Source organism: Candida margitis (assembly GCF_024628925.1).
Source record: "Candida margitis strain CBS 14175 chromosome Unknown scaffold19, whole genome shotgun sequence".
NCBI classification, from domain to species: domain Eukaryota; kingdom Fungi; phylum Ascomycota; class Pichiomycetes; order Serinales; family Debaryomycetaceae; genus Lodderomyces; species Lodderomyces margitis.
The window spans coordinates 39196-60687 of NW_026261923.1; the positions used below are offsets into that span (position 1 = coordinate 39196).

The following is a 21492-nucleotide window of genomic DNA, read 5'->3' on the forward strand; positions in this document are numbered from 1 at the left end:
TGATGACAGTAGTAGTAGTAGATTATATCCGATTATAGGAGAATGATTTAAGTGTATTGTGATGCGAAACTTCTAAAGAAAAAAAATAAAAAAAATAAAAAAAAAAAAAAATTTCAAACAGATCTTCTCTCGTTATCTGAACCCATCTATACAATTATACATATACTTTTATACAAAGACACTTTACTCACCACCACTGTGATAAACTACTATTGCTCCATTTAGATTGAATTTCATTTATTAGCATTATTTTTTAATTTTTTTTTTCAAAAGAACTTGTACATAGTCATCCACATTGGATTTTGTTATTTTAATATCCACATTTCATAAACCATGTTACAGTACAATAGATCAGTGCTACAAAAGTTTGCCAAAGTCAAGTTGCACCAAAGAGTTCAAACCGCCATCAGACAACATACGTCGGTAGTGACTACGGTACCGAATTCGATACCGTTGTCGCCATTCACAAACCGTTTTCTCGAGCCTTTGAAAGAGTTAAACTATGTCAAAGGCAACGGCCCAAAGAGTGGTGCTAATAAGATCACAAATTCGTCTTATTTGGATCTAATACCCGACAGATACGAGATAGAAGAATCAGCCCGAGATAGCAAACACTATTCATCTAAAAACGATGATGTGACGAGGAAACCATACGAGAAGGAAATTAATTATCTAAGAAACATGCTAGAGTCGTTTTCAACCGATAGCTATTTTGAACAAACATTTCAAATTCTTAGATCCTTATCCAAGCTTGTCAATCAAGAGGAGCTTACTCAGTTTGGTAACAAATCATTAGAAGCAATAGCACGAGATTCAAAGATGAAACCAGAAGGCTTGAATAAGATTATTGGACAAATGGAGGAATTTTGTAACTTTAAATCCGATGAACGTACCGAAGCCATTGTTTTGAAAAGCCTTATACAAGATGGCGGCAGTCTAGACAATTATTTTGCCCATATGGAGGATAAACGAATGATCAAAAAGATTCTTCGAAACACCGACGTGATTGGAGCAGATAATATGTTTAAAATATTTGACTGTGATGAAATTGACGTATCATGTGTCCCAGTGGAGTTGATTGAGGTGTACAAGAATTACAAGTTAAACCAGCAAAATGGGCAAGTTGTTGAAGATACAATCAAACTACAAAAGAACATTGAGATCAACGCATTGGACAAAGAAAACTTGGATGAGTTATTGCCAGTGGATTCATTTGGGTTGAAAGTGGTGAGACATTCGTTACTAGGACTCAAGCCAAACCCAGAGTTGGCTCTACAATTGGCAAATGAGATTGAGGAAATTGTAGCTGATTTAGATGAGATAACAAAACAGGAAGTTAGAGATGGGAAACTAAATTATCATGACATTTATAAACGATTGCAAACGGATGACCAGAAGATGAAATTGGACGAGGCCCTTGAGGCGTTCAACATGGATAGGCAAAGACAGATTGAGATTAGAGGAATAGAGGGGGCAAAGGAGAAATGGAAGCATGACTTTGATGAAGCTCAGAAAAGAGGCGATTTCAATTTGAACAAAAGTATGAATGCCCAGTGTTACGACTGGTACCAAAAAATGATACCCTTGATCGAAAAAGAACATGAAATGTGCAAGGCCTTGTTGCGAGAGGACAAATCAGTGACACAAGACGATGCTACATCTGCCAAAGACCGAGCATTCTACGCCCCATTTTTAATCAAAGTTGGAGCTGAAAAAGCAGCGGTTATAACCATCTTGGAGCTTTTAAAATTGAATGCAAGTGGTGGTTACCATGGTGGAATGAGAGCTGCAAAGGCCATTACCTCAGTTGGAAGAGCAATTGAAATGGAATATAGAACTACCAGCTTGGCAGACCAGGAGTACAAAATGTCAGTTAGTTCTAAAGTGGCTGGATCTTCACAAATGAAGAAGATTGTCAGAAACTCAATCGACTCACTCGATGAGACGGATCCAGAATGGGATCATGCTACACGTTCAAGAGTCGGTGGAGTGTTTGTTTCATTTTTGATGGCAATAGCAAAAGTCAAGGTTAAAAGACAAACTCCAAAGGGAGCAATTGAAGATTATCATCCGGCATTTTTCCATAGCATGCAATTTGTTGGTGGTCAAAGGTTTGGTGTTATTAAAGTGCATAATGAGATTGGCAAAAACTTGTCAGGAACTTCGTTTATGGAAACTATTCAGCCACAATCATTGCCCATGTTGGTTAGACCTAAGCCATGGGATTCCTTCTATGGTGGATGTGGATTGTACTCAAAGAATCCCTTAGTTAGGATGAGGGATGCACCAGAGACAGAAGCATATGTTAAAGCTGCTGCCAAGAGGGGGAACTTGCAAGAAGTTTTTGATGGATTAAATGTGTTGGGTAGTACGGCGTGGACCATAAACAAAAAAGTGTTTGATGTGATATCCCATTACTGGAACAAAGGAGACGAATTTCTTACTATCCCACCCGTTTTGGAATCAGCTCAATTTCCTCCAAAATTGAGTCCCGAGGCCGATCCTTCAGAAAGGTTCGAACACACAAGAGCCACCATTAAAGCAGTACGGGAATTTGCTGCCCTGAGGTCTCAAAGATGTGATTACAACTATAAACTTGAAATTGCTCGAGGCTTCATTGGAGAAAAATTGTATTTCCCACATAATCTCGATTTCAGAGGAAGGGCTTATCCTATTTCGCCCCATCTCAATCATTTAGGTGGTGATTTAACTAGATCGTTGTTCCTCTTCTGGGAAGGTAAGGAGTTGGGTGAAAAGGGATTAGAGTGGCTAAAAGTGCAATTGGCCAATGTGTACGGTGTCGATAAAGCACCTATACTGGAAAGAATTCAATTTGCCACTGATAATATTGAACAAGCCATTAAATCTGCCAATGATCCATTGAATTATGATTGGTGGACCAAAGCAGAAAAGCCATGGCAAGCATTGAGTGTGTGCTTTGAGTTGGCTGAAGCTTATAAATTACCCGATCCAACTAAATTTGTATCTTATTTACCGGTGCACCAAGACGGTACTTGTAATGGTCTTCAGCATTATGCTGCATTGGGAGGTGATATTGAAGGAGCAAATCAAGTTAATTTAAACCCCTCTGATAGACCCCAGGATGTTTATACATTTGTTTCGAAATTGGTTGAAAATCGAGTCATTGCCGATGCTGAAAAGGGCCATGATATTGCAATATTCTTTAAAGACAAGATCAAAAGAAAGGTTGTTAAACAAACTGTGATGACAAATGTTTATGGAGTTACATTTGTCGGTGCATTGGCGCAGATCAAGAAACAAGTAGCTCAACATTTTGGCGAAGATCAAGATGCACACATTTACACCAAATATTTAACCAAGCAAGTTTTTGCATCGATTAGGGAATTGTTTGAAAACGCCCATTTAATTCAAGATTGGCTTGGTGAAGCAGCCAAGAGAATCAGTAAATCAGTTGCGATTGATTACGGAGATGATTCAAACAATGAAAGTGAGTTGCATTCATCGGCAGTGATTTGGACAACACCTTTGGGATTACCTTGTGTTCAACCATATCGTGTTAACAAACACCATTCGGTTAAAACATCAGTTCAAGATGTGCTTATATCTAATCCTTCGGGAACTTCAACCATTGATGCTAGAAAACAGCAAGCGGGATTCCCACCAAATTTTATTCATTCCCTAGACGCTACTCATATGTTGATGACGGCTACTCGCTGTGGTGAATCGAGCTTACAATTTGCCTCGGTTCATGATTCATTTTGGACGCATGCGGCAAATATCGATACCATGAACTCGATCTTACGTGATCAATTTGTACGGTTGCACACAACAAATCTAGTACAGATACTCCGTGATGAATTTGTTGAGAGATACAAAGGTTCATATCAAATACTACATATTCCATTGACGCATGAGTTGACGAGCAAAATCAAGTCGATAAAAAAGCAATGGGCCACTTCAATTAAGCGAGCAGTCACTATAACAGATGAATTATACATGGAAAGGAAAAGATTGGAGATGCTACAATCAAATAATCCCGAGGAAGTCGAAGCGGGCAAAAAGATGGAAACAACAATTAGTGTGGTCGAAGATTATGATCCTTACAAATTTTGTTTACAAACAAAGCTTAAATCTTATGATATTTTAGTTCCAATCCAATTCCCCGAAGTCCCAGCAAAAGGTCAATTTGACGTTCGAAAAGTCAAAGATTCGCCATACTTCTTTTCATAGAACACTAAAGAGAGTGTTGGTTTCATCAAAAAAAAAAAGGTCATTTATATATATATATATATATATATACTTGTAAATATACACCTTAGATACATTCAAAGAATACAGAATGTCTATAGAAAATTCATACATTGAGGCAAGAACCAAATCACGGTTTCTCCTTCCCATTTTGTTCGCTTTGACTCAATTGATCTTTCCCTGCGCTTCAAATTCATCAATCAAAGGCTGCAATGGTTCCAATTCCTTTTTATCCAACAAATTAAATTCCTTGATAAAGGATATAAAATGGGCAAAAAAAGAATTAAAATGAGCCTCCAAACTCAAATGAACTATTTTATCAAATTGATTATAATAAATGAATGCAAAAATACGAAACATTTGGCGAGAAATATTCTTAACATCTTTAATGAAAAATTGAGGGAATACAGCACCAGTCTTTGTCGGGAAAGTCTCTTGGTCATTAATCTTGTTGGAGATCCAAGTAATGACATATTCGATATACTGACAAGCAGGTAAATTCACGGCTTGGCCCGATCCATCGACCCATAGATAATTGGTTTGCCCCGCATTCATAGTAGGAAAGTCTTCAGGAGTAACGAAATCAGAAACAAGACCATAAAATGAATCCAAATTGCCAAAAAATTCAAAAATATTTAGTGCTAGCCATTCATTCAAATCAACAAATGCAGGTAGTTGAACTATGGTCTTGTATGAACCTTTAACCAATGCCGTTTTAACAAATGGTTCACACATGAATAAAGGCGGGTCAGTAATGATCAGCTGCAGCGTTCTTGAAGCAACTGATGTTCTATGTGACAGTCGTTGCAGCTGTTGTAGACTAGCGCTATTTATATTTCTAGATCGTTTCGAAGGCGAACCCTGGTAGGAGGAGGCATAACCGGCTTGATTCCTTCCTGTTTGTATGCTCAGGACATTACCTCCAGCTCCTCTTACCGGCGATGCTGAATGTTTAGAAGGTGACGATGGTGCCTTGATGGGTGATTGTGTTCTTCTAAGGGTGTTGCCCGATACATTTGAATGTGAGTATAGCGATGATTGTTCACCATCTTTTTTATTCTTTTTAGAGCTTCTGCCTAGCCCTTTGATTGTGTTGAAAAAGGACATGGATTTGGGTTGTGTTATTAGGTAGTGTTTATGCAGGTGATAGGTACTGTGTGTTGCAATAAGTGTGATGATATGGGTATAGCTATTGTCGTCAAAAGGTGTACTCTTCGTGTCTTCACCTTCTTCTGTCTTTATTTTGATTTTGATCTTCAACCGTTGTTGATCTGAAAGAAAAGGAAAAAAAAATTAAAATCTCCTTTCTGAAAACTACTACTACTATTACTACTACACACAAACTAAAGGGGGGAAAACGAATCCCCTGTTTGATACATAAACTATAATACCCTCCATGAATCTAAAAAAATAAAAACAAAAAATGCCAAATGAAATTGTATTACATCTCTATCTCTAAAATTAAAACAAAAGTAAAAACCTACTCAAATTTACCCAACGATTGACCAACTTTAACCTTATCACCAACTTCAATATCAAACTTGAAATTATCGGGAGCTTCAAACACCAAGACCACAGTTGATCCCAATTTAAATCCACCCATGTCCTGACCTTTGGATAATGGGTATCCGCCCAAGATTCTACTGGCATTAGTGTAAGTGGCTTCATAAACAGTATTCTTTTTCAACTTCTTACGCTTGCGATCCTCAATTTCTTGAAAGATGGTTGAGGCGGAATATTCTCTTTGAAGTAAGGGAGTGTTCTCCAGTGCTGAACCAGGCAAGGATGTTGACGATGACCTTGCTGATGCCGATGAAGAACTGGATGAGGATCCATTGCCGTACACTTCATCTTCATAATACAGATTCGTTTTCAAATCTTTGTCGAAATTAACGACAATTGAACCAACATTTGTTGCTCCAACAGGTACCATGGAGAAAAATCCATACTTCCAATAACCCAACAAAGCAACTCGTTCATTAAGGACAAACAAACCTTGCAATGTCTTTTGGAAAAATGGAGCGACTGAAAATAATTCACCAATGAAGTGACGTCTCAATGTAGCTACCCAACTTGTTGGTGAGTGAAAGTGATGGTAATCACCGGGTGCCAAGTAAATAACAGCAAAATACAATTGTTTGTGACGGAAAGTTTCTTTTGGGTTGGGCGCCAACTCTTCAGCTACTGCCATTTCCTTGGAAAAAGAGGCTTTGTCACCCTTTGCCGTACCTTCTTTGACATCAGTATAGGTTAACTCATTCATATGATGGGTATTTTCACCTTCTCCTCCAAGAATATCGTCAACTGTATATGAAATCCCATTCAACTTGGCAAATTCCTCATCCCTTTTAACTTTGGTATCGTCATCGCCATCCATATCCTCAAACTGGGTAGAGTGGGTTGGTGCAGCCAACTTTCTAGTTGAAGACATTCCCAATAACGCATCGATAGAATAAGTCATTCCTTTAACTTGTTCAATTTCGCCCTGATCGATAACACCATACTTTAATACTTTACCATCAGCTGGGCTTACAACATCATCGTCTGAAATTGGTCGTACACCAGGCTTCAATGTACGATAAAAGAACTCAGACAAGTTTTTGTAACTTTTCAAATCAGGATTCTCCATTTCATCCAAATTTACTCCAAATATTGCTGAATATAAACGGTACAGTGGAGATCTAAGAAACACCGGTAAATCGATTGAATTTACATACCCCCATAATCTTGAAATTGTCTTCAAGGGGAGAGTAGAATAGGCATACAATTGCCAAGAATGGGGTCTAATTTTGTATGGATTCTCGTGTTCTTCACCTCGATCATACTTGATTTTGGCGGCAACTCCACCCAAAACAATCGATATCGAAGTTATAGTCCACCACTTGATAAATTTCCTTCTTTGTTGTCTTCTTGATCTAGCCTCACTCGAAAAGAAACGTCTATGTATCTTTTTGGTGTTATTTTTAATCTTTTGATTAGCTGATGAAAACAGTCTTTTGGAAATTCTAGGAAAGGGGAACCTTGCGAATTTGTAGTACGATCTATTCTTGTTAATGGAGTTGTTGTAGCCACCATTGCCACCATTACCACCACTTGCTCCTCCACCTCTTGACCAAGTGCTATAGTAAAAGACATTTCTTTTGGGTCTAGGGATTTTAGGAAATTGATAATAGTAGTAACTAAAGTATCTTCTTTGGCCCATTGTCTGTGGCTTTTGCATCAGTTGTGAAATCTGGGCCATGTGAGTCGCATTAGACAAGGGTTGTAGAATATTTCTTGTTTGTTTATTATGCTGTTGTTGATACATTGTTGATGAATTATATTGCCATCTCAGACCAAAAGATTTCGACCAGCTAAATGGTGTTGGTCGGAATGTCATAAAATTTGAGGTGTTGTTGTTGTTGCTGCTGCTGTTGTTATTGTTCTGGGAAGTGGACTAGCACTAAGTTATGTGAAGGTGATTATTTCAATTTTCAATAATCAAATAATGCAAAAGTTGTTGTTAGTTGGCAAAGATAGCAATGCAAAAAGTAGAATTGAATTTTAGCTGTGAATAGAGAAAGGTATACAGCGTGGTAGTGATGTGGGGGGGGAGGGTGTTGTGGGTATCAAAACGTATGAGATGTGTGTATATGTTCGTTAAACTATTGTAGTAGCAGAAGAAATGTTCGTGTTTAAAGAAGTTTTTTCTCAGAAGTGTTTTTGTTTTAATTTAATTAAGGTACTGCATGTAAATACAAATACGAAAAATTAAAGGGAGAAGAAAAGAGGAAAGTCCCTTATGCAAGAACGTCTCTCCTGTCCCGTCTCTCCGCCTGTCCAACTCCACCACCATAATTACTTTCAGTAAATGGAAAGTCAAAACACACTAAAAGCAGTACGATGTAGATGGTGTAACTTTAAGAAAATCTATGACTGCGATTATTTACATAGTTCAGCAACTTGCAAGGTTCTCAAATGTGTCCAATCAAAAGCAAATGGTCGTGTGATATTTATTCTCTACACGTAAAACTTTGATAAAACACAAAACAACAACAACAACAACAACACAAAGACACAAAGCTTAACTCCACCTCTTCGTATCCAAAGTAACTAACCACAAACTATCCAACTTTATTCCACAACTTTTGTTTCAATTGGTTGATGAATTGTAATGAAATATAATGTAAATCATCATCATGTATACATGTGTTGGCATACTCAAATAATAGTCTCAAATTCCATACATCTTCAATTGAATCTGGTGATTCAACACACTTCATCAACTTCAATTTATCATCAATAATATTGAAAATGGTTAAGCCAGAATAGGATATTTTATGCCTTGATTCAAACCCATTAATCCATATTTCTTTACTGTTCGAATCAAGTAGTTCAAACAACCCACAATTTAATATTGAATCAGTTTCAATTCTGGTATTGCGGCTCTTGTTTTGCAACATTGATCTAATATTTGGCCGCAACAATTGATAGTTTTGTTTCTTGTAAACATAAATTGTTAATGATTTTTCAAAATTGTCCAGAATCTCTGATCTCAACTGACAATCAATAATGACATCGAAATAATCAATCGAATTTGTAGCTATGGTTTGAATATCCTTTAACTTAGGGAGCAAGCACGGTGACAAGTTCTCAACCACCTCCCCATCCTTCATTGTTATTGTTATAGGAATCTTGCACGGTTCATTAGTACCCACTTCTTCAACCACCAAACAACGTGGGACAATAGCCAACGCCCAAAAGTGCCTCAACGCTTGTAAATGTACCTCATATTCATTATTTTCTTTAGGGAATATAGGGTATAGACTAGTGATCAAACTGGCAGTACCAAATAATGAATCATCAAATGCCATTTGCCCACCACCGAGAAATAGAAAACCCAATGCAGTATTGATAGCCATAAACCCACCGTATCCCATGGCCTTACTTGTGTCATTATGCAAAACACGTAACCTTTGGAACACTTTTAAATCACCACTTGCTGCCATTATCAATGATGCACATAGAGCCAAAATATTTTGAATATTTATAGCAGTGTTGTAAGTAAGCTTTTCATCATAGTTTGTTGCAGGCTTATTTGTTAGCTTCATCAATCTATCAAGATAATATAAAATGACGTCTCTTGCCTCTATATTGGATGACGATGCATATTTCAACGCCATTGCCAAGCAAGAACCGCCCAAGATGTTGAAAAAGATTAGTTCATCACTATCTAGCCTGTCGAATCCATCATTCTTATTGAATTCACCAAGCACAACTGCAGGAACTTGTGATTCAACCCATTCACGTGTACATCCAATCTTGCTCCAAGTAACTACGTTCGTGGCCAAGCATCGAAGGAATAACAAATCTGGCCTAATGTAATCTAATAATTGCTCAGATTCGGGAATACTCAATTTGTCAGCAACATTTGAATTTTCCGTTTTGAGGTATATCAAACACAAGGCTATAATGGCACCACAGCACGATTTGTCCAACTCTAAGCTCGGCTGGTCATGCTTCATAAATGTAGCTACCGCCATCAATTTATCGACAACGTGAGTATCATTAAGCCCCTTTAAGTCGTCACCTTTACCCAAATTCACAAACCCTAGTGCTATTCCCGAAGCTAATCTATAACCCTCATGTACTTGTTCCTGATCATTTTGGAAAACCGAGCCAGTAATTTGCGAAAGAAGAATCTCATTCATTCGTCGATGCTGTGTCTCAAGATAAAGTAATCCAATACCTATCAACCCTGCAGTTTGCACCATAATAGGAACATTCAAATCATTAGCACCTTGAGGCAACAATGCTACTGCATGAACTGACAACACTTTGGTTAGTTTATTATCCATTGTACCACGTAAACTTGCTGCCATGCCAATAAGTAAGCCGACACTAGTTAATGGATGTTTTGGCCCCAAGTAATTATAAATGTGCCATTCCTCGAGTTTCTTTAAATGGCCATTCAACCCCAATCCAAACAAGAACCCTGCATGTTGCGAGTTTAAGTCAGGTGGCTTGTTAAATATAATCCAGCTCCCAGATATGCCATTTGAATCTTTAGCAATACTCAAACCAGAGGATACACCATTATGAAAATGTCCCCACTCTAGTAAATCTTGCGATATGCTATCTTCAGAAGGAATGATGGTTGTAATTGTTGGCGATATTACCGTATTCAAATTGAATTTTGGTATGGGATACTTTTCTGTCAATAAAGGCTTCCGACCGCCATAATTTAACGCAGCTCGACCCATAGGTATGGTCAAGGTTCGTACTGCTACTATGCTAGCCAATTTTCGCTGAAGCAAAAGAAGATCATATTCAGTTATAGATTCATCAGTTTTCAAAAATGCTGTTTGCATCTTTGTTTGGTGTAATAGCGTTGTTATTTCGAAATACCTTCGATCATAATCGAATATTAACTTAGTAATTCCCAATCTTTTAGCTTCTGAATGATCATCCCAAGACGATACAGCTTCATTGGACGCTACATCATTTGTCAAAGATTCAATATCACCACTCGCAGTTTTCTCCATTGGTTTGTCATGGAAAACATCGTTTGAAAGTAGCTTGCTTAAATCCTCTCTTCCAGTTAATTTAAGTGCATCCGACGTCCATTCGAAAGTTGGTTTCTCTTGTGAAGTCAGTATTGCTTCTTTCAAAGGTATGGAAACTCCCAACGGGAACATATCAAGAGAGGTAACACCGAGATCGCTCATCATATCAACCAAATGCGATGGTCCATACTGTGAAGACACGAGCACCTCAAATAATTTCAAGACATTATTGGTTACTGGAGTCACAAGAGCATCCACCGAGTCACTTTCTTCAACCAATTGCGAAAACGATAAATATCGTACAATATTATCGGTGAACAAACTAGCCAAAGATTCAAAAAGATTGGGCGGCGATTGAATAATTTGAAGCAGAAGAAATTTGATTGATTTATCGAGATTGCATGGTGCGTTGTAGTAGTTGGCCCAAACATCTGGCCAGCCCATCCATATAGTTAATTGGCTCAACAATATCCCTAGCTTGTTCAAGTAGTGCTTTTTAGTGACATCCAATCTATATTCCTCTCGGAGTAAATGCAAAGATACAACGATATAAGGGATCAAATCTTGTAAATTGTAATTGAGATGGGCGGATTCACGAAGGAGTTTGGCTTGTGGTAATAGGTTCGTAATCTCATTTGTGGTAAACAGGAAATCATCCAGTACGGGGAAAGTTAGAGACAACAAGGCAGTTACTAATGCGTCCCACTCCGACCCACAATTTTTGTACGCTGTACGCCAAAGCATCCAAAATATTTGGTTTACTGTTGATCCTGACAAGTACTTGAAGCATCTTAAACACGACAGGACTAACTCAGATACCGGATCCAATATGACTTTGACTAATCGGATTGAGTCGTCTTTCAACCGAAGCGCTACTTTGCCATTATTCGAGCTTAGTAGCATGTACGCGGGGAGATTTGTGTTACAGCTAGTACGTAGCTCAAGAAATGGATTGACAATGAACAACCCGTTATCCGTCAAGACAACCAAGTTGCCTTCAAACGTGGAATTCAACGGAATGCAATCAAGGCACAGACACTTGTAAGTAGATACGCTCTTTGAGTAAGAGTTATAGCTGTATACATGTAGTTCCTGCTTCAACTTATTGACCACCACTATTCCCTCTTGGTTGTCAAAGGGTATACTAAATATCTTGACATGGTTTCTGTTGAGCTTGTTCTCCATAGTTTCTATTTTCGATAATATGACATCTTTGCGCAAGCTTGATATAGGTGCTTGTTCAGAATTTAGGACCCTGGCGTCAGGCAATAATGTACTTGTCCGATTCTCCAGAATAAAGATTTGACTGAGTTTTGGTTCGGTATATTTACTCGAAGAAGTCGACATTGAGTATTGTTTTTTCTTTTGCAGCCTGCTAGACGGTTTAGTGTTGAACTTTAAGCTTCTGCTTGAATTTTTCACTTGGTACACGTTGATCTGTCCATCAATAAATGTAGTGCAGAGGGAGATACCGTTTTCTCGCTGATTGAAGGTTGTCACATATTCATAATTGTAAAAGGAGCTATTTGTATCAGTATCAACAAACTTCAAGTCGAGGGTCTTGTTTACCAAGTATAGTTCTGTCCTGGTTTGCAAAATTAAACCGCTTTCGTATTCCTTAACCAACACGACATCAAATGGTAAATGCAATGTGTACAATTTTCCGTTGGGATAGTAGAAATGGATATACTTTTTGAAACATATTGCCATGATCTGTGTAGATACATTATTTATAAGAAACGAGGTGACACATGCTTTGATAATATTGTCTTCAAACTTCAAGACTCGACTAACTAGTAGACCATTGTAAACGGTCACGGTATTACCTTTGATTGACAACAACACATTGTCGTCGCAAAGGACAACATTCTCACAATCAATTGGAAGTTTTAATTCATCTTGGTAATCTATGACAGGCGTCGTTAGCAGCTGCTGGACACTAGACATGTATTGAGGGGTTTGGTTGTAAAAAAAATAGACAGTGACAACTATTAAATTGGTAAAGAGATGGAAACATTCGCGATCTGATATGCTACCAGTTGATTTAAGATCACATCATATCACAATTGCTGTTCCCCTCCCCTCAATTAAGTAGAGAATCCACTTGATGCTATATCATTCTACAATTCTCCCTTAGACCAAACCGCTCTTACATTTAAAGCCACCTCTAAATATTTTCCGTTTTATGTATTAATAAACCAGTAAAATATTATATAAACCTAAACAAACACATGAATATAAAAAAGGACTATGTAATAATTTACAGATGAATGGCATTGGTGAATCTTGCTGCTGATAAGATGAAGGCAAGAAAATGACAGGCAATTTGATGTAACATGGTTCTGTGACGCGTAATCGTTTGTATACTTTTTGACTGTAGTGGTTTCCTTAACGGTAAGATTTTTGGAATCTTGCTCTGGCACCACGACCACCGAATTTCTTTGGTTCCATTCTTCTTGAGTCAGCAACCAACAAGGTTTTGTCGTAAGCAGCAAAGATCTTCTTTAATTCGTTCTTTGAAGCTTCATCAACGAATTTTTGGTGGTAAGCAACCAAACCCTTAGCAATGGCTTGTCTGATGGCGTAAACTTGTGAGATGTGACCACCACCAGTGACTTTAACTCTGATGTCAATGTTTTGGAATTTGTCCAAACCAACCAAGGTTAATGGTTCGTAGACTTTGAATCTCAAGATTTCTGGTTGGACCAAGGTGATTGGTGAACCGTTGACTTTGATTAAACCTTTACCGTTTTTGACATGGGCAACGGCAGTAGCGGTCTTCTTTTTACCGAAAGTCTAAATTAAAAGGTTAGTAAACTGATTGCTCTAAAATAGTCTAATGGAGCTGAACAAAAACCATAATGCAAAAAAATGGAGTGAGTCAGTAGAGTATGGAAACACTAATACCCCCAATGTGTGGCGAATACCATAGCTAGACGAATTCGGCTGTTCATCATGCGTTCCTGTTGTGTCGTGGTTTGGGCTTTTTACCATTTGATCTTGATCTGTCACATCTTCTTCGCAATCACTCCTGTCAACTGTGCTGCTTTCCTTCACTTATTGCTTGCTCCTCATTGTCGAGTGTCTGTACATACTTGAACTGATTGAGTTGACATTGTTGTATACTGGCTCTAACAGGATTGGAAACGAATATACACTGAAATTTTTTTTGCAAAATCCTCTCTTTTGGTGAAAGTAAATTTTTGTTAGTGCACGCATTACGCTTTTCTTTTCTGTTTTGTGTACTACGTATAAAGTATTTTCTTTAACTATGTAACCATTTTTCTTACCATGAGAGGGTTGTAACCCTAATACACTGTTTTTTCGGACGCAATTGTTCATCTTTAGTGAGAGAGAAAAAAAACACATTATATAAGAAAGATATAGGTAGCGCTTAACTATGGCACCCTTTTGCTATGCGATTGTCTCTCTCTCATACTCTGAAAATTTTTTTGAGAGTTCCTACACACTGCAATTAGCCAAACCAAAAAAAAAAAAAGGAAGAGAATCTTCGTTTGATCAATACCTTACCAACCATTCCCCATCAACAACAATGGCTATCGCAAAGAACTTACCATTATTGAAGAACCACTTCAGAAAGCACTGGCAAGAAAGAGTCAGAGTCCACTTTGACCAAGCTGGTAAGAAGGCCTCAAGAAGACAATCAAGATTGAGAAAGGCTGCTAAGATTGCCCCAAAGCCTATTGACAGCTTGAGACCTGTTGTTAGAGCCCCAACGATCAGATACAACAGAAAGGTTAGAGCTGGAAGAGGTTTCACCTTGGCTGAGATCAAAGCTGTTGGTTTGACTCCAAAATACGCCAGAACCATCGGTATCTCCGTTGACCACAGAAGACAAAACAAGAGTCAAGAAACTTTTGAAACCAATGTCCAAAGATTGAAGGAATACAAATCTAAATTGGTTGTCTTTGACAAGAAGACCAAGGCCGCAGAAGCCGTTTCATACGAACAGGTTTCTACTTCAGCTACTTTCCCAATTGAACAGCCAGCTGGTGAACAAGGTACCAGAGCTGTTGAAGTTCCAGAACAATCAGCTTACAGAACCTTGAGATTGGCCAGAAACGACAAGAAATTCAAGGGTATCAGAGAAAAGAGAGCTAAGGAGAAGGCTGAAGCTGAAGCTGAAAAAGCTAAGAAGTAAATGAAGCATTAAGGTGAGGGATAGTTATTACAAGGGAGATGAACGCAGATGAAGATGTACATTAATTCAAAACGCCGCCTGTCGTGTTTTTAACTATATATATATAATCTGGTTAATAAATTAAGGGTACAACAAACTCATTTTTGTATTAGGAAGGTAAAATGTAGAGCATAGGCGATGTAGCAAAGCTTGATTGATATTGCGTCAGAGTATTAAAATGAGTAAAGAGCTTCACGCAGTTGCGAAGACTGAAGTGGTTCCGCCTATACTTGTCATCTGTCAAATATAATCTCTATACGCTCTACGACTTCCATTAACAAGAATTAAGCATTGTTTTATTATATAGAAAACTTAAAATCTATTCACCAATGTAGTAGCAACAAACTCCCAATATTTCCATTGTATTTTGAAACAACTCTTGCGAATGCAGTTTATAATACGATTCCTATTCAGACACAATATAATTAGTTTAATCGAATAAACCGAATCCCATGTCATCGTCAGATTCTTCCTTGGCTTCTTCTTCCTTCTTTTCTTCAGCAGCTTCACCACCGGCAGCGGCAGCGTCACCAGCAGCAGCAGCAGCACCAGTAGCGGCACCAGCAGCTGGAGCAGCGGAGAAGTTGAAGAAGAATTCCTTCAAGTCTTTTCCTTCCAAGGCCTTGGAGAACAAATCAGCCCAGATACCTTCAACTTCGATGTTGGCACCTTTGGTCAAGGACAACAATTTTTCGGAAGTGATTTCGATATCGGCATCAGCCAAGATCAAAGCAGCGTATGATAAAGCAGTTTCGGTGGACATTTTCTGTGATTTGTGCTAATGTAATAACTAGAGATAATCGAATTAAGCAAAGCAGACTATTTCTTAGTTTGGTTGTGTAAAGGAAGAGCCCGAAGTGATAGGCCCTTTGTTGCAAATGTAGATTTTTTTTTCACGACTCCATAGGCGAGAACTGCGCAATGTGTTTGCACGTGAAAAAATTTAGGGCTTTTTTGTTTCTTTGTGAAATTTAAGATGCTGCCAAGTAGAATCGCAGTGAGGACTTCTTGGAGTAGCAGAAACAGCTTATTCCAATTGCGAGTATTTTAGCTTTAGCGGTTTACATTACCATAAGCTGAAATTATGTAGATGTTTTTTTTGTTGATTGTGATTGTTTTGATATGTAATTCTAATTTCTGGGTTCTTGCTTTTAACTTCGGAGAAATTGAATGCAAATTATGCAAAAAAGCTTCACCTAGTCCCCTATTGGGAAATGTAACAAGGAAAACCCTTTTGCGTAAACAGGTACTAAAGTATTGCTGACTGCAGTTCCTAACAGTGCTCTTTCCGCTGTACAGCAGAGTAAAGTTTGACCAGGGGATCAAAAACCTACGTGGTGACAGAATATGTCTATTGCTTTCATTTAATTCTCTAATATATCTGAGTAACCATAGTTACTATAAATCTCTACCTCATCAATTTCTCCTCCTTAGTAACATCATTTAAAGCTTCGAGTAACACATCACTGGCATAGTCGTAATCGCTCAATTCGTTATAAACTTGACACGAGAATCGAGCCAACAATTTCCCGTTATGTGCAATACATGGCGTGTAGGCCATTTTATCAAAACACTTGGCATAAACCAAATTATCATACTTGGTCCAGTTTTCGATGAATGCAGATACCTCGATAGGTACTGGCACTGTCACCATCGTACTAATTTGGGTAGCATTCTTCTGGTCTAAAACAGATGTCCCCCACTTCTTACTGACCAAATCACCTACTTGTACAGCCAAGTTGTGACAGTAATCATAGATGGCCTTTTCACCTCCGCAGACCTGCTGTCTAAACTCCAACGCGTAAGGAATTACTTCAATTGAGGCAAAGTTTTTGGTACCAGTGAAGAAGAACCGATCAACCAATCTGTTCTTTTCGTCCTCTTTGGATAACTCAATAGTAGATGGCAAGTACGAGTGACTTACTGGCAAAGTATGGATATACTTGTGGTGTTTCGGATCAACATACAATACAGCACAACCAAAGGGCACAAAATACCACTTATGCAAATTGCTAACATAAAAATCGGGTCTGAGTGCTGACAAGTCCTGGGGGATACATCCAATTCCATGGGCACCATCAATCAACGATAAAACCTTGTACTTGTGACACAATTGTGTCATTTCGTTGTAGGGAAAGATGACACCTGGCATTGATGAAATTGTATCAAACATGCACAATTTTGGCTTCACCCCCTTGAATACTGCTTCAAACTTGGCCACAATTTCCTTATCAGTTATGGGGTAGTTTATCTCAACTACATGAAAGTCAATCTCATACTGATCTTTCAAAAACTTGACAGTATTTCCACATGCTCCGTATACTGTGCTTTGCATAACGATTGAATCCCCCTTCTGAAAAGGATAGCTTCTCAAAACTGTGTTGATACCAGTGGTTGCGTTTTCAACAATAGCCAAACTATGATAGTCGCAGTTCAAGATCTGGGATAACGCTTGCAAACTTTGAATATATTTCTCCCTCTGCTCCTGCTTCATGTATCTATCGGGGTAGCTAGCGTGATTGGTGATAATTTCCAAGTACTTCTCATGGAGTGGTGTAGGTGTTAATCCGTATGATCCATGGTTTACTGGGTATACATCCTTATCTAAATTGGTAAAGTACTTTGCCCTAAACTCCTTGCCAAATTTCTCCATGGGTTTCTGTGATTTTGACGATGTTAGTGATAACTGGTTGAGTAGAGAGGAAAACATAGTAAGAGATCAAACGGTATGAAGTTAAAGTGGGAATTTAGCGGTGCAATTTATAAATGACTCGTGAGGTTGGTAGTCCTCTTTTGATCAAAGCTTTTTTTTATTTTGTGCATTTCGGCCCCCTTGAAGTATCACAAAAGCCGAGAAGTACCTCCGATGATGACTCACTGGTAGTATGAAGTGAGATAGTTGTGACTCAAATTATGTGACTTTGAAGTGGATGTACTTCTTATTACACGTTTTATGATTATGCCGACTCATTGTGCCAAATCCCTTCTTTTTTCCTTTTTACCGGTTCTGTTCATCCAAAGTCTTGTCGAAAGAAACTCAAATGCATTACCAATTGGGGATAACAACTCCGACATTGATGCACTTTTTGTCAAACTGTAATGAAGAAACTGTATTGCTGGTGTAAAGACTGTCTAGTTTTACAACTCTTATAATCTTATGTCATAAGGGGGGAATTGGGCATTTATAATATCACTCTATTTTCTCTGCGACATTTGCTCTATGGCTGGACGCAGTGATCTTTTCCATGATACTGTGCCATTAGAATAAAATAAACGTAGATTTCTTAAAGTTGAAGTCACTAGGGCTTCAAGGAAGTCTTCTAGGTACTAAAAGCTCATTCCCCAATTGGTTTGTGAGGCCGATTCATAGATTAGGTTCGATTTCAAGTTCTAGATGTTTGCTTTATCTTTGATTGGCTCATATGACGTTCTATAGCATTAACGTCAAAACTGAAGAGATTCCCCTGGGGCTTTCAGTTACTTCCTTTTGCAATGACTTTTGTTTTTGCAAGATATGCTATAGCGCCCCTTTAAAAGGCGCTATTCTTCTCGGTTTTGTAAATGTTACATCAAGTAATTACTCAAGTCTTCGTACTGGTTTCCAGCACGTATTACTCTATAAACAAACTAATGCTACTGTAGACTATTGTGTTTTTTTCAGAGATCTGCGTGTCCTAAGCACAGCCACTATATACCAGCCGGTTACGAAAATAAGTTGACACACTACTGCTTCTACCAACGCTCACCGATCTTCAGTAAAAGCGATTCTAATACTTCAGTTCTCTCGTCTATCGCCGCTACTTCTTACCCTCAAACTCGTTACAACACGACAATAAATTTGGCTACAACAAAGAGTAGACCCTTGTATGCACACTGCTATTGTTTATCTGGTTGCGCACCGACCCATTGTCTCAGGATTTAGTTTGCTTTTGTTTATTTACCTTTATTCACACGTTTCGAGTATAGGGATTTCTGAAAAGGGAATGCATCTTACTTAAATGGGCGGCTATAGTAAAGAGGCCATGGTTTAGATACTTCACTTCAATTGTTCTTGGGAAAAGAAACGTGGTTCTTGGATGCCAAAATTTGTTTTATTCGAAAAAGCGCTCTTCAAAAAAAAAAAATAAAAGCCACATTCCTTGCCGGTTTCCCCTGAGCCGTCTCTATACTGCCTCTTAGTCGCAAAATCATGTTTTCACCGTTGTGGTCGATTAGATGCAAAGTAACACGTTCTAGAACGTAGAAAGTATATACGATAAAATAAAAATAGACGCGCAACCATTTTAATTCCGGAACGCGCTCTTTAACTTTCAAATAGAGTATGCCACAAAAGGTTCCAACATTCGTTGATTAAACAAACGGAGCAGAATGATTGAAGTTGTTGCAAACTATAAGCAAGACAATAAAGAGAGCGAGAGAAAGCGTGTGCGTACGTGCGTGTGTTTACAATTGTTCGTCACTCGACATGAAGCCATTATTAAGTGGTGAAGAAAAACACGCCATAATTGTCGAAACCGCTCTAAAAAAACCTAAAACTTGGAAGAAAAGTGGTCTTTGTTTTGATTAGATTGATTGGTTAGAACATAACCTCTTCGGATTAATTGCTTTGCAAACCAATTAAACGCTTGTAATCTAGATTTTAAAGTATGGGCGATTCTGAGCAAAAAAACAAAGAGTCGTGGAATACAAAACTGCGACAGCTTTGCGGTGGGGCGGTTAAAAAAAGTCTATTTAAATAATCAATTAATGAAATTTTCATCCAAAAGAGGAAGCAAATAGAATTTAGGAAAGCAACCATTATCCCCTTCTGCATTGTTGTGTGCATAACCACAAAATTCTTTCTTTTGTGTGGTACAAAAAACTTTGCAAACTAAAATATGCGAAAGGAGGTTTTGAATTAAATGCAACTTGAATAGAGGCCACACAACTGAGTGTAGTAAACGAGAGCCAAAACTACAGTTCTCATACTCGGCCAGTCAGAAGGAATAAGCCAAGACTAATATGTAAACGTATGCTAAGGTTGTTTGCTTGTAGGTGCAGCGCAAACGACGAGAAATTCCTCTTTACTACTAATCCCCTCACTTTTTCCCATTGTTCTTGTAAAGCTTAAAATGATGTAATCAAACAATGCCATGCAACAATACAAAGAATCCCGAAAGTATCATATACACGGGGGTGGGGGGATCAGCCATTTTTCACCACAATGAACGAACAAACAGGTCGTCTTCCTCATAAATGGCAGAGTGTTGCGTCGCTCACACCGAGTGTCAACCGTATCACTGTAACTACCATATACAACCAATTCATTTCGCTCAATTTCTCGGATATTTGATATTTGAATTCGTATGTGTTATGATCCCGGAACTACTTTTTATCTTTTATCTTTTATTTTTAGACGCTCTATTGTTCCAAGTCTAAAAGCTCAACTGCGTGCGAAAATAACACCGATAAACAAATGTAAAAATACCAAAAGTCTTGCAGCAGAATGCTGCTTGACACCATCGCCTAATAGACAAGGTAAGTTACTTCACCAGCAACTACAATACAGGTGAAAGGTAGGAAAGTGATTACACAGCTCAAAGCTAGAGGGAGGCACCCCTTTTGATTTAGTGTTACAATTTTTTTTTTCTTCTGCACTGTGCATGAAACACGCGGCCCTTGCCCTGGTTGCTTGGCATACCAAAGGGCCTGAGAAATGTCACACAAATGATTTTGACTTTTGGCTCCAATAGACACTCTTATCGGAGTAGGTAAAGACACGAATGTGTTCTCTGGTGAATTACGAATCAGCGCCAAATATTCACACCTAACTTCGAACTTACAAGTGTAAGCGAAGGGGTATTTTCAATACTGTCTCGTCGGTAGCAAAAGAAAAGACGTAGTCACGCAAAACCCCAGCATCGAAGAAAGTTTGTGGGTGGAGTAAGTGGAGCTGGGGTCATGCTGGGCTCAGAAGTGTTGTCGGTCTCTTTACAACGAGGTTTCAGAAGAAAAAAGGGGGTCGGATTTAATGGCGACAATAGTGAGAGCCAGCCATTTCCCTATGCGCTTTGATTTTGTAACCCAATTTCAGCAACAAGAAATATATTTTATTGTTCACGGCGTATAATACAAAGATTAGAGAGTAGCCGCCACACTAAAAGCACATTCAGTTTATTTTGGTATGCATTATGTGTCCTCTCTCTGTGTATTATTAGCTAAGCCAGTAAACAAAAATAAACCCTAAAACAAAGGGTTAAAAATAAACTTGAACAAAAAAACAAACACACAATTAACCCATGACACATTACCACAACAATCTTTTAATCAAAGACAATAACGCTATTGGTATGTTGCTTCACACATATCTCTTACTCTAAAATTTTCTGATCTTCTGCAAAACAACAATGCAGACTAAAAATACAAAGAGAAAGAAACAGACACTAAACCCACTCTCTAGGTGCAATTTTATTTCTACTCCTTTCCCTTCAAAAAATAAATTCCATCATAGAGGTGTATAAAAGTATCTCAAATTTC

At 38.2% G+C, this 21492-nt stretch overlaps 8 protein-coding genes across 8 annotated transcripts; 2 read left to right on the forward strand and 6 right to left on the reverse strand. All coding sequences in view use genetic code 12, as the record gives it.

The window, feature by feature from the left end:
• Nucleotides 1–333: 333 nt before the first annotated feature.
• RPO41 (DNA-directed RNA polymerase) lies at nt 334–4212 on the forward strand (the record flags this gene model as incomplete). The annotated part of the gene is made up of 1 exon (XM_051817835.1): nt 334–4212. One exon carries the CDS (start codon nt 334–336, stop codon nt 4210–4212), a length of 3879 nt encoding a protein of 1292 aa, XP_051668900.1.
• Nucleotides 4213–4395: 183 nt separating this feature from the next.
• Nucleotides 4396–5337, reverse strand: MOB2 (Mob2p; the record flags this gene model as incomplete). Its single annotated transcript, XM_051817836.1, has 1 exon — nt 4396–5337. One exon carries the CDS (start codon nt 5335–5337, stop codon nt 4396–4398), a length of 942 nt encoding a protein of 313 aa, XP_051668901.1.
• Nucleotides 5338–5710: 373 nt separating this feature from the next.
• Nucleotides 5711–7609, reverse strand: PSD1 (phosphatidylserine decarboxylase 1; the record flags this gene model as incomplete). Its single annotated transcript, XM_051817837.1, has 1 exon — nt 5711–7609. One exon carries the CDS (start codon nt 7607–7609, stop codon nt 5711–5713), a length of 1899 nt encoding a protein of 632 aa, XP_051668902.1.
• Nucleotides 7610–8333: 724 nt separating this feature from the next.
• APC1 (anaphase promoting complex subunit 1) lies at nt 8334–12722 on the reverse strand (the record flags this gene model as incomplete). Its single annotated transcript, XM_051817838.1, has 1 exon — nt 8334–12722. The coding sequence occupies one exon, from the start codon at nt 12720–12722 to the stop codon at nt 8334–8336; it is 4389 nt and encodes a 1462-aa protein (XP_051668903.1).
• Nucleotides 12723–13163: 441 nt separating this feature from the next.
• RPS16A (40S ribosomal protein uS9) lies at nt 13164–13891 on the reverse strand (the record flags this gene model as incomplete). The annotated part of the gene is made up of 2 exons (XM_051817839.1): nt 13164–13571; nt 13871–13891. The coding sequence occupies 2 exons, from the start codon at nt 13889–13891 to the stop codon at nt 13164–13166; spliced, it is 429 nt and encodes a 142-aa protein (XP_051668904.1).
• Nucleotides 13892–14328: 437 nt separating this feature from the next.
• On the forward strand, nt 14329–14937 carry RPL13 (60S ribosomal protein eL13; the record flags this gene model as incomplete). The annotated part of the gene is made up of 1 exon (XM_051817840.1): nt 14329–14937. One exon carries the CDS (start codon nt 14329–14331, stop codon nt 14935–14937), a length of 609 nt encoding a protein of 202 aa, XP_051668905.1.
• Nucleotides 14938–15406: 469 nt separating this feature from the next.
• RPP1A (ribosomal protein P1) lies at nt 15407–15739 on the reverse strand (the record flags this gene model as incomplete). The annotated part of the gene is made up of 1 exon (XM_051817841.1): nt 15407–15739. One exon carries the CDS (start codon nt 15737–15739, stop codon nt 15407–15409), a length of 333 nt encoding a protein of 110 aa, XP_051668906.1.
• Nucleotides 15740–16384: 645 nt separating this feature from the next.
• CANMA_005460 (uncharacterized protein) lies at nt 16385–17629 on the reverse strand (the record flags this gene model as incomplete). The annotated part of the gene is made up of 1 exon (XM_051817842.1): nt 16385–17629. One exon carries the CDS (start codon nt 17627–17629, stop codon nt 16385–16387), a length of 1245 nt encoding a protein of 414 aa, XP_051668907.1.
• Between the last annotated feature and the right edge of the window lie 3863 nt (nt 17630–21492).